The sequence below is a fragment of the Alosa sapidissima genome, chromosome 14, assembly GCF_018492685.1.
Source record: "Alosa sapidissima isolate fAloSap1 chromosome 14, fAloSap1.pri, whole genome shotgun sequence".
In the NCBI taxonomy this organism is placed as follows: Eukaryota; Metazoa; Chordata; class Actinopteri; order Clupeiformes; family Clupeidae; genus Alosa; species Alosa sapidissima.
The window spans coordinates 22389386-22407041 of NC_055970.1; the positions used below are offsets into that span (position 1 = coordinate 22389386).

The 17656-nt window shown below is 44.3% G+C and overlaps 1 protein-coding gene and 1 non-coding gene across 4 annotated transcripts; one reads left to right on the forward strand and one right to left on the reverse strand.

Moving 5' to 3' along the window:
- Nucleotides 1–213: 213 nt before the first annotated feature.
- Nucleotides 214–16873, reverse strand: bod1l1 (biorientation of chromosomes in cell division 1-like 1). Of its 3 annotated transcripts, none has more exons than XM_042061661.1 (32): nucleotides 16641–16873; nucleotides 16077–16201; nucleotides 15152–15342; nucleotides 14347–14916; nucleotides 12672–12821; nucleotides 12159–12328; nucleotides 11898–11994; nucleotides 11520–11634; nucleotides 11334–11397; nucleotides 9330–11187; nucleotides 9152–9219; nucleotides 8386–8485; nucleotides 7940–7986; nucleotides 7733–7814; nucleotides 7301–7384; nucleotides 7149–7180; nucleotides 6896–7004; nucleotides 6035–6081; nucleotides 5796–5868; nucleotides 5635–5693; nucleotides 5469–5538; nucleotides 5270–5328; nucleotides 4898–4970; nucleotides 4716–4765; nucleotides 4375–4447; nucleotides 3651–3706; nucleotides 2541–2613; nucleotides 2308–2375; nucleotides 1912–2035; nucleotides 1627–1789; nucleotides 1368–1436; nucleotides 214–1198 (listed from the first exon to the last, which is right to left on the reverse strand). In XM_042061661.1, the coding sequence occupies exons 1-32, from the start codon at nucleotides 16755–16757 to the stop codon at nucleotides 1072–1074; spliced, it is 5163 nt and encodes a 1720-aa protein (XP_041917595.1). In that variant the 5' UTR covers nucleotides 16758–16873; the 3' UTR covers nucleotides 214–1071. The 3 variants fall into 3 exon arrangements, with proteins under 3 accessions (XP_041917595.1, XP_041917596.1, XP_041917594.1); XM_042061662.1 differs by having other exon boundaries at nucleotides 1924–2035; nucleotides 7940–7989; XM_042061660.1 differs by having other exon boundaries at nucleotides 7940–7989.
- A 436-nt stretch (nucleotides 16874–17309) lies between these two features.
- trnap-ugg lies at nucleotides 17310–17381 on the forward strand. Its single transcript has one exon. It is a non-coding gene; the product is annotated as a tRNA-Pro (tRNA).
- Nucleotides 17382–17656: the final 275 nt, after the last annotated feature.

Genomic DNA, 17656 nt, shown 5'->3' on the forward strand with positions numbered 1-17656 from the left:
TTCAAATTTTAACTATTTTAAATGTATGTAACCCATATGTACACAAAAAAATGAGCGTCACGTCATTGACCCATATATTCTTATTTTTATATACACACAGTCATGATTTGATTTTGTCTGAATCATCTGGCCTTTGATTTCCCCAACCTTGTTTATCCGAGTAGTAATGTTGTGCATTTCTGAAACGTCTCTGATTAGGAATGGCCATGTGGATACAAACAGGGGATTTTATTGTGAAGAACACTGATGTGGAGCAGCAGCACCTGTGTACAGCAATGCTGAAGTTCAAATACAAAAACCATTTAAATACGTACAGAAACCATTCAAATACGTACAGAAACGCAAACCAAACAACACCCACAGAATCGTACATCTAAACTTTACACGGAAGGAAAAAGCTTACATTCTTTTTTTACATTCACAGAATGAATATATGCAAGTCAAACATGACAAGATGGAATAATGGATAAAAAGAACATTTTAAAAGCACTTGGAAGAAAAATTGATTGTTTTCTTTTCTCGGAACACTAGTCAAAACAGACATGGTAGTTTTTTTTGTTAAGACTTGCTCTGTATATTACAAGATCTTCACTACATTGTTAGGATTACCAAAGAATGCGGCATCACACGCGCCGTAGTTGCCATGTCCTGTCTTGGATTGATGACACTAAAAACACTTCAACACAGTAATTCCCAATAAGCAGAGTGAGACTCCTGTCTGGCTCATGGCACTTGGTGTGATTCTCTCTCCCCACTCTGATGAAGATATGCCTCTATCAGGGTCACATCAGGGTCAGCCTCAGTCCTGGGGAACTGTTTTGACAGGAACTATAACGAGGCAGGAGTACATTTAACTGCTGTTAGTGCAAGCCTAGTCTAACCATGGAACGCTGCTTTCATTCTCCTCTTCCATACAGGCCTGCGGATCATTCACAGGGGTAAGTATCTAATAAAAAATAACTATTTACAAAAGGTGAATGATTTTTTTAAAAAAGCAATTAATGTATGTCTTCAGAGGACATGTGCAGGTGTATGGGTCCTTGGCTCTACTGTAGCTTGGCACAGGTCACTTCATCTCTTGGTGCGTTTGGCAGGGGGCTCCTCTGGTTTCTGTGCTCCTCGGGTGCGTGGAGCTGGAGGACTGGCTTCCCGTTTGCGTCCACCCTTGGCTGCTGCCGTTGTCTGCCCTTTCGCGCCACTACAAAAAGAAACGGAAACACTTAACATTTGCCGCCTGAATAGGGGTGTTCAGTGTGTATTGCCCATCACCCCCTGCCCCCAACCACACACACACACCACATAAAACTATAATAACATTAAATAAACAAACACCCACACAAACACGAACGCTTGTTATATCGACATACCGTGTGTTGGGGGTGCTATCCTCCTTCACCTTGCTCAGAGCTCGAGTGGAGGGCTTACTGGGCTTATTCCTGTGACAAATCACACACACACACACACACACACACACACACACACACACACACACACACACACACACACACACACACACACACACACACACACAATAAAGCATAAATAACGAAACACAACACTTCTATGAAGGTAAACACATGTGACCGACGGAGATGCAGTTGCCCATGGTCAGCCAGTCGGACTCACTTCTCCGCCTCCAGACGGGCTGCAGAGCGCGTGGCTCTGGGCTTGGCCTCTGCCTCCTCTTCTCCTCCTCCATCTTCCTCTTCTTCTTCATCCTCCTCTTTCTGCTCTCCCTCCTGCTCCTCCCCCTTCTTGGCTTTTTTGTCCGGCGTTGGCGTTGGTTTGTCTGCAGGGGGAAACACAAAGCGGTCAGCTGAAGTGGCTTCAAGGACACATGTAGATGAAACACACAGGCCGTTGCACCGCTCCAGTCAAACAAACAAATCAACAAACAAATATGCAAACTACTGCATTGAGCACCCGCGTCTTCCGTGGAGTCGACGCTTGCTGCTGCTGCTGCTGCTGCTGCTGCTGCTTTGGGTGGCCTTCCCCTACGAGGGGTCTTCTTCTGGGGCTTGTCGGACTCCTCTCCCTGTGTGGACACCAAACACTACCACTCAGCTGCGCCAATTAACTACAGTGGACAGATCTAAGCTCAAATGAGACAAAACATTAATGACCAATGCCACTATTAAATATAATGTGTCTAAATATAAATAATGTGTCTTTAGAGAGAAACAGAACACAGGAAAAGTGCATCACCCACAGTGCTATGTGTTTACTGAGAATTCTCAGGTCTGTGCCAAAGATATAGGGGTACATTTCTAACCAAGAGATGAAGGGTTAGCTCTGAGTCAAACTCACATTATCAGATTTCATTTCTGCCGAGCTCTCCTGCTTCTCCTCCTCGGGCTCTTCAGACTGACTCAATGCTGAGAAAAGACAAAAACAAACAAACAACAAAAAAACAGGCAGGTTAGAAATAGGAAGAGAGAGATAGGGACAGCAGGACACAGACAACGACAGATGAAGGCACGTCTGAATAGCGAGGACGGTGAACCCAGTGAAATGCAGACATCACAAGACTCAAGTCTCACCAGTGCTCTCCTGGGGGGCCTGGCCTGAGGACGACTCTGTTCCTTCTGAACTCTTCTCCTCAGCAGGCACCTCCTGCAAACACACAAACACATCGTCTCTCTTACAATAGGGGATCACATGTACTTGAATTTCCCCTGGGGATCAATAAAGTATCTATCTATCTATCTATCTATCTATCGTCTCTTGTTGGAAAAAGCATTGAAACAAATGGGCTGGGTGAACCACAATCATGCCAGGAACACTAGTGATTTGGTTGTTGTGAAGTTGACCTGAAATAATCATATGAAATGGGCGACTTGTCCACAAGAGGGTGCTAGAGAGCAAGAGAAGAGAAACTACCTTTGCTAAAAATTATTCTCTACCTCACAAAAGTCATCATGTTTACTAGGACTGAAGTAGCTCAGGGGGGTATTCCAGAAAGCGGGTTTACTGGCTTAACCCAGAGCGGTAAACATCAGTTTTCAATTCCAAAATGGTCAGGCTATGGTAACATAGGCTCTGATCCTGGTAGGGGGTAGGTTATGTTTGGGTATTTAAGTGCACTTTTTGTCGCACAGTGGCGTTTCTTTTTGAGGAAGGTCCGATTGATATAGAAGCATAAATCATCCATGCTATTTACCGCGAGAGGGTGATAAGACCACAACATGATATCCTGTCTTATTCAAACGAGTTTTTGCGAAGGCGCTTCCGTTTTTCAGTGGAATCTTTAATAAACTTGAACAAAGGTCAGTTAGGCTATTCAATGCCAAACATGCTCTCGTTCCTTGGTAGACACATAAGTTTGGCTCTTTTTTGTTATTACAGCTCTCTCCTCCTCGTAAACCTCGAGGAGAACTTGCTGCTCCGCCTCTGAAAAATAAGGTGCTCTTCGTGTCACCAGATTCACTCATGGTTTCGACTCTGAAACCGACAGCTCGGATTTAGTTGTCACAGATTCAGACAACCTAGAGTTTATCTCAGTGTTTGTTAAACCTCCTTTCTGGAATACCGCCCTGGTGATCACAAAGACCATAATGTTGCGACCTGCAACATGGAAAAATTGTGTAAAATACTCTAAAAAAAAAAAAAAAAAAAATAGAGGACATTTAGAGGTTAAAAAAAACCCTCACCTCTCCAGAATCCTCTGTTTCTTCAGACCTTTTCCTCTTCAGACCACCAGGCCTTCCTGTGGGGGCAGATGCATTACAGATTTACAGCAGACGCACTGCACTCCAATCTCAAACTACACTGGAAGCAAACAGACATCTAGCCACTAGAAACCCTCCAGAATGATAGATCATTTAGAAACTGTGTGGAACTGAATGAAACCGTGGTCAAACAGAATCTTACATCCGTACAGGTCTTAACGCATAACACAAGTCTATCTTCTTTATCTGTTTATGTTTTCTAGCAGCCATAAACAGAAACACAGATATCTGCAAGTCTTACGGAGATAAAGCACACTAGGCAACATGTGGCCTTCTTATATCTGCACATTGTTGGACTGTTGAGAGCACATGCTGCGTAACAGGGGTAACTCACTATTTGATGTCCACATTTACAAACAATGCAGCCTTTCCACCCGGGTAAGGCGCATACACAAATACATATGGCAGATCCATAATGTGCAGCAGCTCTGTCTACTGGAATGTAAATGATCTCCGCCAGTGCCATGACTATGCTGCTGGGGCTCATGTTAGAAGTGCCTGAGGTGCAGTGGTTTGTGTTTACCTGCGCTGTTAAGTGCCTGATGTGCAGTGGTCAGTGTTTACCTGCGGTGTTCAGTGACTGAGGTGCAGTGGTTTGTGTTTACCTGCAGTGTTAAGTGACTGAGGTGCAGTGGTTTGTGTTTACCTGCGGCAACTTCTTTCGCCTGGGCTCCCGAGCGCCTGCCTCTGCGCACAGTTGGCTCCTCAACCTTCTCAGTCTGGATGGACAACACAAATAAACAAACAAACAAAGCTAATAGATAAATAACGGGTAGAAACACTAGAATGAGTCTCATCCAGGCCTAAACTGCATTTCATTGGCTCTGTACCTGTCCTCTGCTAAATGACAATAAAGTTGAATCTAATCTATAGTGCAGGTCAAATGATTCCCATGTCCCACATCAAAGGCTAATGACCAATGACCTTATATAGAGTATAGTCATTGCTAATGACCATCATCTCCACAGGAGGAGAGGACAAACCCACCTCCTTCTGCCCCTCCTCTCCTCCTTGCTCCTCCTGCTGGCTCTCTGGGGCTGTTGAGGAGAACAGGACATGTGACTTTAAATCAGGACGCGCGCCAGATTATCAGTGAGGGGCGGAAGCAAGACACACAATACACTTAGTCCTGTCCTGGGCCACACACTCAACAGCTGAGGAGGACTTACACTGGGCAGCGGCCTTAGAGGAGCGTCCCCGGCGCGGAGCTTCAGGCTCGGTGGCCTTCTCACTCTCCGCGTCCTGCACAGACCAACAGACGAGCAAAGAGGTGAGGACAAGCAAAGAGACAGTCAGTCCTAGGACTGCCACTAACGACTATTTTATATCTAGTCTAAACAATTAAACAATTCATTTTCCTCCAAAAATCCAAAATCTTGTTTTAGTTCACTGGTAAATGCCGTGTTGATAAAAAAATATTTACGTTAACAAATTATCAGCGTCAACTTTGTCGATTACGTCGACTAGTCGCAGCAATTCTAGTCAGTCCAGAGACAGTACTATGTGCACTGCACGTTCACAGTGCGTTTGGTGACCCTCACCTCCACCTGTTGCTCAGAGCTCTGGTCAGTGGTGACCTCCTTCTCTGCCTTGGCTTTACCTATCAAACCACAGATCGATTATTGAGCAGACATGGCTACAGCCAACACAAGCCAACTGTGGCCGTGGATGAACACGGTCACAAAAGCTTTGTAATGGCGAATCCAGTATAAGGAGTTGTCAGAAGGAGATGAATCTTACTGGTGTCCTTGGCTGCTGCCACCGCACTTCTTCTTCCTCTGCGGGTCACTCTGCCCTCGGATTTTTCATCCTGAGAAAAGGAGAGAAAGGGAGTTAGGACAGGAGCTAAGGTGAGAGAGGAACACAGCGTGAGGTAGATTAAGGGAAGCCAGAACAGATGAAGTACCATCTCTGACACATCCGATCCCCTCTCCTCCTCTTGACCGTCCGACTGAGAGGCACTGCCTGCAACAAGAGAGCAGATAGGTTGGTGTGTGTGTGTGGGATGGGGGGGGGTATCAAATTAGCAACAATAAAGCACACACACACACACACACGTCTACTCACTGGACTGCTTGACTAGTCTGGCCTGACGACCTCTCCGAGTTCCTCTCGTCACCTCCACTTTCTCAGGTATTTCCTGGAACGCCAGTGAGAATGTATCAAATGGCTCATAGAGAAACAGTCCCAACAACTACTATGCTAAACCCAGTTTGTCATTCTACTATGCATAAGTGCATAAATGATCATCCATCATAAAAAGCTGCATGGACTCCATTCTCCTTGCTTGAGGAATCAGTACTTACAGCTTCTGGTTCTTTCTCTTGTTGAGGAGTTTCATCGGGTGCGACACCTGCCAGGTCAAGAGATGAACCAGGGTCATACCAGAGTCTCCACTACTTAACTTTACACTCTGACCTCCACACTTACCAAAATGCAGTTCATATGACTAAGAACTACAATTACATTCATGCAGTTCATATGACTAAGAACTACAATTACATTCATGCAAGGGGGTTTTAAATGGCACACATTACAACAGTGAAATACATTTTTAAATGACAAACACATTATATGTTCCATGTTAAAGAATAATACTGACGTATAAGAATATATACATATAAGTATATAAGTATATACACTCTTTTGATCCCGTGAGGATCATTTGGTCTCTGCATTTATCCCAATCCGTGAATTAATGAAACACACTCAGCACACAGTCAACACACAGTGAGGTGAAGCACACACTAATCCCGGCGCAGTGAGCTGCCTGCAACAACAACGGCGCTCGGGGAGCTGTGAGGGGTTAGGTGCCTTGCTCAAGGGCACTTCAGCCGTGCCTACTGGTCGGGGTTCGAACCAGCAACCCTCCGGTTACAAGTCCGAAGCGCTAACCAGTAGGCCACGGCTGACTTGGATAGCTTAGATTATTTGATAACCATTGTCTGCAAATCAGAAATGTGGCAAAGTGTCCAAATGTCCAAGATTTCGTTATTAGTCACGTTAAATACAAAGATTAACCATGAATAAAATATGTAGTCAATTCAGTTTAATTCTGTTTGGTTAAATATTGATTGAATTGTATGGAATAAAAGGATTAGGATGACATTTCAAGGATGACATTTCAAATTCCACTTTACACGATCACTCTACCATTTCAGACTTACTTGTGTCCTGTAAAGCTTCCTCCTGTTTAGAGGTGTCATCTCGCATCCTTGTGTCCTGTAAAGCTTCCTCCTGTTTAGAGGTGTCATCTAGTGTCCGGTCTTCTTCAGTCTGCTCAATTGAAACAGCACAGAGCGCTCCCATTATGAACACATAAACAGTACTTTTACAGCCCCTAAAGTCTCTCTGCCTAGATTATACACATTATATACAAGCACGTTTAATATGGCAATGACACTCCAAAACACTCCATACCTCGGTCACTGCAGACACACGAGGAACCTCTCCTAGGATATCGCAGAGAGAATCAGACATTATAGCATGGAACAACACAGCATATACAAACTAAGAAAAGAGCACTGGAATGTAAGCATGTTCCGCTGTTCTGTTAATGGCTTGTAGAGTACCTTCTTTACAGCTGGAGGGTCCTTCAGTCTCACTCGCCTCTGGCTGGCTAACTTCAGTAACGTCAGACACAGTAGAGGTTGAGCCTTGGCACAGAACAGAATGGAGGAAAGACACATCACTCAGTGCCTGATAGTGCATGAAGAGCTCCATTCGAAAGCTTTGTTCTGGTTTGATGTAGAGGATAATCAGATGAAAGGGGCTTCATTTGACCCGTCTTTGTTTACATTACGTTAATTCATCCAACAGACGCTTTTATCCAAAGCGACTTACAGAAAGAGAATAACATTCAAGCTACAGTGCAGTGGAGACCTCAGCGAGAGGGTAAGAGTGCAGACATTGTAACATTATAAGCATTAGCCAAAGTGTGGCAGGAGGAGAAAGTGGTTGTTGTGGCACTACAGCGCTAAGATACTGAGGTGCACAGATCTCACCGGTCTCCGACGGAGAGGCCAAGGTCTGGCTGGACACCCTTCTGCCTCTACCTCTTAATTTGGTTTCCTCTTTTTTCACATCCTTCGAAAAAAAAAGACATAAATACATGAGGTTAGTTTTACTTTTACATTTTGACTAAATACATGAGCGTAGTGGCGTTTTTGAGGTAATCTCTCCAAACGTTTAGTCAAAATGTCTTTACTCACAACTGAGGGAGCCTGGGACTCTTGGTCCTTCTGATCAGCCAAATTATCTACTGTGAACAAAGAAAAAAATATATGTGGTTAATTAGAAATGTGACAGAAAGGCATGACAATACAAACACAGAATTCTTGATGGAGTTGATTGGTAGATTTGAATAGTAGACACTGCCTGCAATTATCCCTTGAATATAATATAAGGGATATAAATATTCTTTAAATATATTTCTTATAAATACAGTAATTTCCTGTGTATTAGCCGCATTTTGTATAAACCACAGGACAGTGTTTTATGCAAGTTAAAAAAATAAGACCATATTAATACCATATTAACTGCCTCCGTGTATTAACCTCATAGCTGAAGAAATTTTGCAAAATCAATGTATAAACCACGGCTAATAGTTGGGAAATTACTGGTATTTAATATCCCTAAAAAAAGATAAGAAACACACCCTCCATGTTCTGAGATGGTGAGGTAACATTTGTGGGTTCAGTGGACACTGTAGCAGCACAAGGCTTTTCTTCCTCGCTGGACTTCTCAGCTGGGGCATCCTGTATTATACAACACCACATAAATACACAGCAGTGACAGGAGATGGGTTGCATCCTGTATTATACACCACCACACACCACATAAATACACACAACAGTGACAGGAGATCAATATGTAAGGGATAATGTGTTGTCCGCCAGTCATCATCAGAAAATAAGTTCTGACAGGGCGAACAGTGACTTGTTTCTGCGGACAATACATTCTCCCGCTTATTATACGGCTACTTGCCAAAACGAGAAAAGAAACTTCACACAATGGGTCTTTTAAAATTATTTTGTTACCGTTTTGTGACTTCCGCTGAGAAAACAAATAGTTTGCCACACAAATAGAACTTGACAGTTTCAGGTGTTGCATGGCAACGTCTTACTTGCTGACTTTCACTTTCAATTCAATTCCATAGCAATAAGCGAATGGATGGAGTGAATGATATGAAAGACATGGATGGATGGAGTGAAAGACGTGAATCAAAAGCACAAAACCCATTGCCATTGACAGGGGTCATTATATACTTTGCAGCGGTCATTATATAGTTTAACAGAGCTCTGAACATTGGGAAGGCCCATTCATGTGAATGGAGCATTCTGCAGCACTCTGAAGAGCCGTGTAATGAGAGAGATTAGAAGAGGTAGGATAAATGTAGTAGAACATTGAGACATTGTCCTCACTTTCAGCATGACCTCTTCTTGAGTTACTACAGGAGACTCCACCAGGGCTGCTGCACTGTCAGAAACATCTGCAAATCACAAAGGTTATTCAATTTAACATGCAAAAACACAACAGACTTTCAATGAGTGAGGACTTGAATGAGGTATGAAAACTGATGCCTTTGACGGATCACGGTACCTTCACCAGGAGTGTGTTGGTCTGCAGGCGTTTCCTGTGATGGTTGGACACTTTCAGCTCCCTGAACACCTCCAGAGGTATCCACTACTGACTCCTCAGCAGCCGACTCAAGGGAAGGCGTGACTTCTTCTTCAGCAGGAGTGACTGCTTCCGTGGCGACGGAGACCATGTGACTGTCAATCAAACTGGGCGACAGCGTCATGTCAGGGTCCATGGAGAGCAGGGTGAGGGCTGCTTCCTTCATCTTCATGTCCGCGTCCTGCAGCGACAGGCCTGCACTCGGGATCACTTCCTGTATCGGCTCCGTTTCCGTCACAACCCTTCTCTCCGCCGAGCTGCACACCTCCATCAGGCTCAGCAGGGCGTCGGCCTCGGCCGGCAGTGGCCTGGGCTCTTCCTTCACCTCCTCCTGCTGCTCCTCACATTCGGCCAGCCGCGCAGCTAGATCCTCCCCTTTGGGCTCTGGGGTGATGTCACTCAGGGCATCAAAAGCATCATCAGAAACATCGACAGAAACGACGGCTGTGTGATGATCTGCAGCCGCAACGGGCGCTGCCTCCAGACTCGACTCTTTGGGCTGAGAGACCGTCTCTGCAACGGGGGCCTCAGGAGTGGTTGGCGAAAGAGGGGAAGCCATCGATATGCCTCTTCTCTCTCCTTGGGCTTCTCCCTTCTTCTCGGGATCTTTGGCCTTCTTCTCGCTCGCCTTCCTCGTGCCCTTGGTCTCCTGTGACTTGTCAGAGGAATATTCCTCAGAGGGTTTCTTCTCCTCTTTTGAGCTCCCATCTTTCTTTTTCTCCTTCGTTGAGTCCGCTTTACTGGCTGAAGCAGCGCCTTTGCTCTTAGCATCTTGACTGGAAACTTTCTTGTCCGGTTTGAACAGTATCGGAGATTTCGGCTCCTCTCTCGACTTGGACCTTGACTTCTCGGACATCTTCCCCTTTGACCCAGGCTCCACATCTCTGCCGCGCCGAGCTTCTCCATCACTCTCAGAGATGGACTTGGACAGATGCGGTCGTTCGGGCGAGCTGTAAGCTCCTTTTACCTTGTCCTTGTCCGAGTCTTTGCTGTCGTGCCTGGACCTGTGCTTCTCGGCGTGTTTCACCTCGGACAAACTCTTGGATCGCTTGAGCACCTCCTTTATGAGCTTGTCCTTCTTCCTGTTCCCCTCCGACCCCTGCTCCAGATCCGACCTCTCCTCCGAGGATCCCGTGGAATCGGGATGAGAAAGAGGCTGTCGGGGATCGCTTTTACCAGCCGCCTTCTCTCCTTTGGTCCTTTCTTTGTCCTTCTCTTTGTCTTTCAGGGCCTCCGTCATTGAGGCTTTAGTTTTCTTTGGCCCGGAGTCTCTGTGCCCTTCCTCGACCGCGGACCCCTCGGACACAGAGGACCTCGCCTCCCTGCCAACAGACAAAGTCTTCTTTTCCACCTTCAATTTTGAGCTCTTCTTTTCCCCTTTGTCCTCAGCGGTGGCCTTCACCTCGGCCCCCTCCTTCTGTGAGCTCTCGTCACCGTGCATCTCTGCTTTCTTCTCGGCCTTCTGCTTGAGTTTGGCGGATTCGTCGGACATGCTACGGTCCCTTTCCTTTTCTTTGCGGTCCTTGAGGTGCTGGTCTTTGCGCGAATGCCGGTCAAACTTGCCCGAGGTCCTCTGTCGGAGCAGCTCCTCGGACCCCTGCTCCAGGTCCAGAATGAAGGAATGTGTTCGGTTTTTGTCCACCACTTTCCTGGGCTCACTGGGTTCCTCTGAGACACTAACGCTCTTCCTCCTGTGGACCTCCTCCAACACAGACGACTCAGAGGTCTTCCTCATGGACTTTGAGGACAGGCTCTTTGAGATGCCCGCCTTCTGAGAGTCCTGCAAGAAAATGTACTCATAAGTTTACTCATCTAGCAAACACTTCTATCCAAAGTGAATAAAACAACAACAAATAACTGAGAGTAAAATGACAATAGAAAAGACCACAAAATCAACAAGTTAGCATGACAGAGGACAATCCTTACATCTCTTCTCATGGCATCCCCTTCTGTGTCCCCCTTCTTTTTGTGTCCAGCATCACCCTCCTTCCTAAACAGATAAACATGACCAGTTGGGCATCACTTACGCAGGCAAACAATCATAGCCAAGAGCGCACCTAAAGGTCTGTAGACACATCATAAAACCCTACACTAAACAGCACACAGACCCACCTTGAGTCTCTCTTTCGTTTCCGGCTGAGGGCCACTTTCTTCTCCAGCACTTTCTTCTCCTTGCAAGCCTCTTTGGCCCTGGGTCTCGGTGTGTCATCCACTGCCTTCCTTTCATCTGCATGAGATTAATGACAGAACGTTCAGATCTTCAGGGGACGCGTGGCATTAAGTGCATACACAGCGACAAGTCATGAGACACTTCACAAGACATCAAAAGAAACTCTCCACACAAGGAAATGCCATTACAAAATGTATCAAGTGGAATAAGTATGCACAAATCTGCATTTAGAGGCGATAGACTAACACATCTTCTAACATGTCCTAGAGCGTGAATAGCACAGAGATTTGGAGAGGAAAGATGTCGTTTGAATGCTGTACCTGGCTCCTCCATCTGAGACTGTTTACTCCTCCTCTTCTCCTCTAAGCGTTCACGGTTCTGCTGTCGTTTCAGCAGCCTCTCTTCTTTGTCTTTGGCCTACGGACAAAGTCATGGACATTATATGTGGGAAAAGAGGCCATTTTTCCATCAATAATATAAATGTTTGGAATGAATACACATTTCTATGATATGATGAGTCGTAAGTGGATGTGACGTGAGAAACTCAATAATAACAGCCGAGGGATGCTGTTTACACTTACTGCAGACCGCCGACGTTGCTCAACAGTGACCTCATCATCGGAGTCGCTATAGTAACGAGAGTAGAGGAAGGGTTTGTGCACGTAGCCCTGGCGACGGGCCCCAGGCTTGCGCTCCTTGTTCTCCTCGCCGTCTTCAGTGTCGTCTTTCTCTTTATTCTCTACCTTCTCATCTGTGCATCACACACACACACAGAAAAAAGGTTAAATGTCAACTTCTGGGACTTGTCTCCCTGTCTTTACTACACTGGTGACCTTTGGTCTTCTCCAATGCATCTGTCCGTACAAGGTGTGCAAATGTTTTTTTGCCTTTTGGGACTTGTCCCCTGACAATGATTTTTATAAAAAATATAAAATATTTGAAGTGATTAATTGTCTACAATAAGATAATACATTTCCAAAGGCTTGTTAATGTAAGCAGCGAGGTCAATGACACAAAGAACAAAAAAGTGCTAATAACTGTCAGCATTCTATCAATATTATTCATTGTTACAAGAGTGCATGTAAACAGATGACCTTCTGATGTGATCTCGCCCTCCTCGGTAGAATCGGACGGTTGTGGCTCATCATCACTCTCGCCCTCAAATGAAGAAAGGTCACTGGTGTGGACAGAGCTCACTGTGATGTCACTCAGGCCCTCCAGATCGGAATCCTCCAGAGAATATTCTAGAAAAAAGATGCATGGTCAGACACTCACAGAAACCATTTGATTTTCTTAAGGAAGCATCTCTCAGTATCGGGGCACAGGGACTAAGGGGTAATTACATGCATGTTGATGATGAACAAGCCCCTAAAACAGAACTTATTCCTGTGTGATGAATTTAACTAATTAAATAATGTGTAATTTAATTATATGAACTTAGGGTGTAACGATTACCAGTATAATGGTAAACCTGAACCACGATAGAAATGTTGACGATAACAATTACTGTTTTCATTTCAAATATCATAATTATCACAGTTGATTGCCCCAGCATCATCCGAGCCTGCTTTTGACAGCCCTGCCTGGTACAATAAAACAAAACTAGTACCCCTACTGATTCTGTTGTCTAATTAATGGATTTAACCGTGATTCAGATTAGGCTACACCTGCTTTTAAAAGGCGGAACATTTTCACCGCAAAACGTGTGATATATCATGTAGCCACTATCCATTCCACTCACATTATCAGAAGAATACCGTAGCCTAAAGTTTTATTTTGAACACTTACTGGGTCTCACTCATTGGATCCAAATAACGAAATAGCAAACTCAGTCATGGTAGGGTAAGTTAAGCTATAAACACATAACCAATTAAACATGACCAAGGAAAAAGTGAACGGGACAAGACACAATGCCACGGTAACATTATGCTATGAATTAAGAATGCTCAGCTCAGCCAGGTTCGCTAGTGCAATCAGCCTATGAATGTGAACAAAAATACCGGTATGCCCTTCTTCAGCAGCAATAGACCACCTTAAAACGCACCAGAATAATGGAATCACATCTACCCAGTAACAATATTTTTTACCCCCAGCACCCCCTCTATAAACACTCCCAGGTGAAAATGAGTTCCAGCATCCCTGGTTAAGAGTTGCACTTTTGATAAGGTTTTTTTTCCTACATTTTTGTAATATAATAAACACGGTCACACTTTTTGAAACTATTTCAACTATTGTGTAGGCCTATCAGTGCTTTCTGAACAAATTGAATACACTTTTAAAAATACCGCGATAATAGCGAATAATAACAATGATAATTTTGAGGTTGAGGTTAAATTTTCATACCGTTACATCCCTAAATGAACTAATACAGTAAAAAAAACAAAACATGAATGCCTCTTACGCGGCCTCTATTTATGTTAAAACAGCAGGTAGTATACGGTCATGCTCCTCCATTCACAATCAGTATCAACAATGTCAGTTGCTCTTGGGTGCTCCTTGTTGGTGCCCCCCACCCAATCCCAATCCTCCCCCACCTTTTTTATGCAGCCCTTGCCACTTAATCTACTAAACCCCTCTTCTACTGCACTTTTTACCCCCCCCCCCCATTAATGCACAAATAGGCTGACACCAGACATAATTTCACTGCATTTCTTACTTCCAGTAACTATATGCATGTGACAATAAACTTCCTTGTATCCTTGTATCCTTGTAACAATACACTGAAGAAATCACTAAGCAGTCCACACCAATGCACAGCAGGAATCCTACCTTCTTTAAGTCTTTCTCTGGCTTTCTGTCGGATGCGCTGTTTCTCATTAATGGTCTTGCTAGGGTCTTGCTCCTTGCTCAGAGCCTCCTCTGCAGTCTGAGCAGGTGATTTGCTCATATTTTTGTCCTTGCCCTCCTCCTCTTTAACATCCTTTTCCTCTTCAACCTGCTCTCCTTTCACCTCCTCTTCCCCATTCACGTCCTCGCCCTCCGACTCTCCGTCTATGTCCATCTCTTCGCTCACATCCTCCATCTTTATCTCGGTGCTGGACATATCCGCTGCCTTCTCGCCCTCTTCAGGCTGCTTCTCCGCCGCTTCGGCCTCCTCGTCCTCCTCCACGAGGCTCATGTCTTGTTCCCCGGTGCTGCCATTCAGCATGGCCTCCTCTGCGGCCTTAAACGCTGCATCCTCCGCAGCCCTAAGCACAGCCTCCTCTGCCGCCAGGTCCTCTGCTGTCGCCTTCAGTCCCCTCTCCCCGCCAGCACGGATACTTGCCTCCTGGTTCAGGGAGCTGATGGTGTCCAGGATAGACATGGCATTTGTACTAGTGCCCGGTGCAGACATCATAGCTGAGGGAAACAAAAACCAATTATGAGCAACATTTCATTTAGCTCAGTGATCCTAAATGTTATACTATATCATTGGTGAAGCAACTCCCTCATTAAAAAGCAAGCTATCAAAATAGGCCTAGGTCTAGAAATTTAACTATATCATAAAGAGGTGCTATAGCAGCAACTGGGCCCCTGCAATAGGAAAGACTGGCCATTGATCAGTTGCTCAGGTTCAGATCCACAGTCTTCTTACCTGATGGTGGAAGGTGGAAGGCTTGTCGCTCTTCCCCTGGAGGGTAATATGCAGAGGGTTCCTCTTCATGGCTTCCTGGGGATAAAAACTCTCGGACCACCTTTTCGACCTGTGGCCTGAAAATGTGGTGGATTTTTGGATCCACCACTTGAGCCACAATCCTATCCACTCCCTGTTCGAGCATTCCAGACCTGAACACACAGAGGAACAGAGCATGGTGAGAGCTTGCTGTGGGATCTAGGATGAGTTGATCAAATGTTTACATTACTATTTGTAAACATAGTAATGTAAACCTATGTTTAAAACATAAAAAAAATAGTGGAGACTATTGATCAATATTATGGACAAATGCTCTACAAAGTATTTGTAGAGCACTTGTCCACAATATTAATTAGTCTTGATGGTAATTTTGATACCATAGATTTAATAGAGACCCAGTCAGACCAATAGTATGAAAAATCAGGAACAGATTTTATTTACAATGATGCGCATCAAGGGAGAGACAGCATGACTTCACCTAAAGATCCATCAGCTGCTCTAACTAGACAAGGAAATAGTTAGGGTTTAAGTATCCTTCCAGGCTGACGTTGGTCAACCCATATCACGTGGACTACACTGAATCAGACTCTGATTAGTGGCAGCCTGGCAATCCGGAGCAGATAGCTACTGACGCAGCCATGCAGAACAGTGAAACACTGCAAAGTCATAATATTCCTGCTTATCTCTAAACACAGTCACACAGAGATATACACAGGGACAGTACAGATATCATACAGTCATTACATAGAATCATACTTTTAGTATCAAGTGACCTACTAATGAGAATGCAGAACATTAAAACACATATTGGACATAATGTTCTATTCCACTTTCTCTCAGTCTCCACTATCAAGAATAGTCTGTGTGTGGGCTGTTAGTAACTTACTGCAGTACTAATTGTCTGATGTTGTTTCGCAGTTGGTTCTTGTTTAGATGAGGACTCCATGTGTGGTTCGAGAGGTGATTTGATACAAAGTTGTCCACGCGTTGTCTCAGGTTCAAATAAGCAGGCTGAAAATATGTGCACATAAACTTAATGTCACGTTAACGTCATTTGAAAACTCTAGCAAAGTTAAAGGATACGCATTGTTAAACATCAACCAAGCTGAACCAAGCTTTGAAAAGTGAAAACGTGGTTATTTCACATTCAACATTTTTCCGTGAAATTGGAGTGCTCAATTAGAACTGCACACGACAGCTGCTTATTTCTCGCTTTATTAATATTGGTCTGGTAATATTCCGTTACCAAGGTTAGCTTTATGTTATGTCGATAGGTCGGTTATCATTAACTTGCTTCTCGTCTTACATTAAGCTGTCAGGCCTAGGTAAAAAAGATTAAAAAAAATAAAATAAACGTATTGATGCTATTTACTACAAAAGGTTGACCACTATCGACCCCCATTGTTACAAGTTAACGTTAACAACAGACACTTCAAGTTAGCAAGCTTACCTTTGTATCTACGTCGGCTAAGCAGTCTCTCCTGAACTGATCAAAAAGACCTTGAGTTTTTAAGTGATTAACGATCATAGAGACCAGCTGTGGGTCTCCCGGAGGTAAACCAGCCATGAGTACAGATAGGAATTAAACGTTGATAGTTCTGCATTAATTTTCTCTCATTCGAAACCTGATTTGAAACAGTATTTACACCGCCATTTTTGTTGGACGACATAACATCCGGATGCACTTGGTCAACTACCGGGTCACGAAAGCTGAAACGTTCAACATGATCAGCAGGAGCGAGTTGTTTTTAGCTGGACTCTGATAGTGATAGACAATATTAATTATTATCATATTTGCGTTTTCCGATATATGCCCAATCATCATCGTGCTCTTAGATCTTGCATAGTTGGAATACACGACATTACATTGTTGGGATACAAGAAATTAAATAGGCCTATCGTACAGTCACAGCAGAATGTCTTTTGGAGATGAGGCAAAAGTGGTTTTCCGTTTTGCACGCATGATATGACATTTTGTGGAAGAATGAGATCCGATGCAGAGGAAAGGATAGACCGCAAAACAAAACCAAAATCAGCGATACCGTTTTTACACATGCATGCATGCATGCATAGGCTATCCAATGTTTGAGTCTCTTGCTAGTCTATGTTTTTGTACAGTGGCTCGTTGGTCTAGGGGTATGATTCTCGCTTTGGGTGCGAGAGGTCCCGGGTTCAAATCCCGGACGAGCCCATGTTTTCCTAGAAAATATATGCGACACTATAAATAGGACAGTATGAAATGGGCTGAAGAAAAGGTTTTTCGTTTCCATGGGATAAGACTCAAAGAGCTGGGGAGGCCATGAATATGCACAAATTAGTATTCCCAGCCAAAATGAAGAAAGATAGCTCATAACTCTCTGTACTTGTGCTACTCGGCGCCCAAGGTTGACAGTTCATAATTTTGAGTCATTTTGTTTCCCTTTAATCATGTTTCAGTGCTTAAAACATGCTGACATTTAAAGCGAA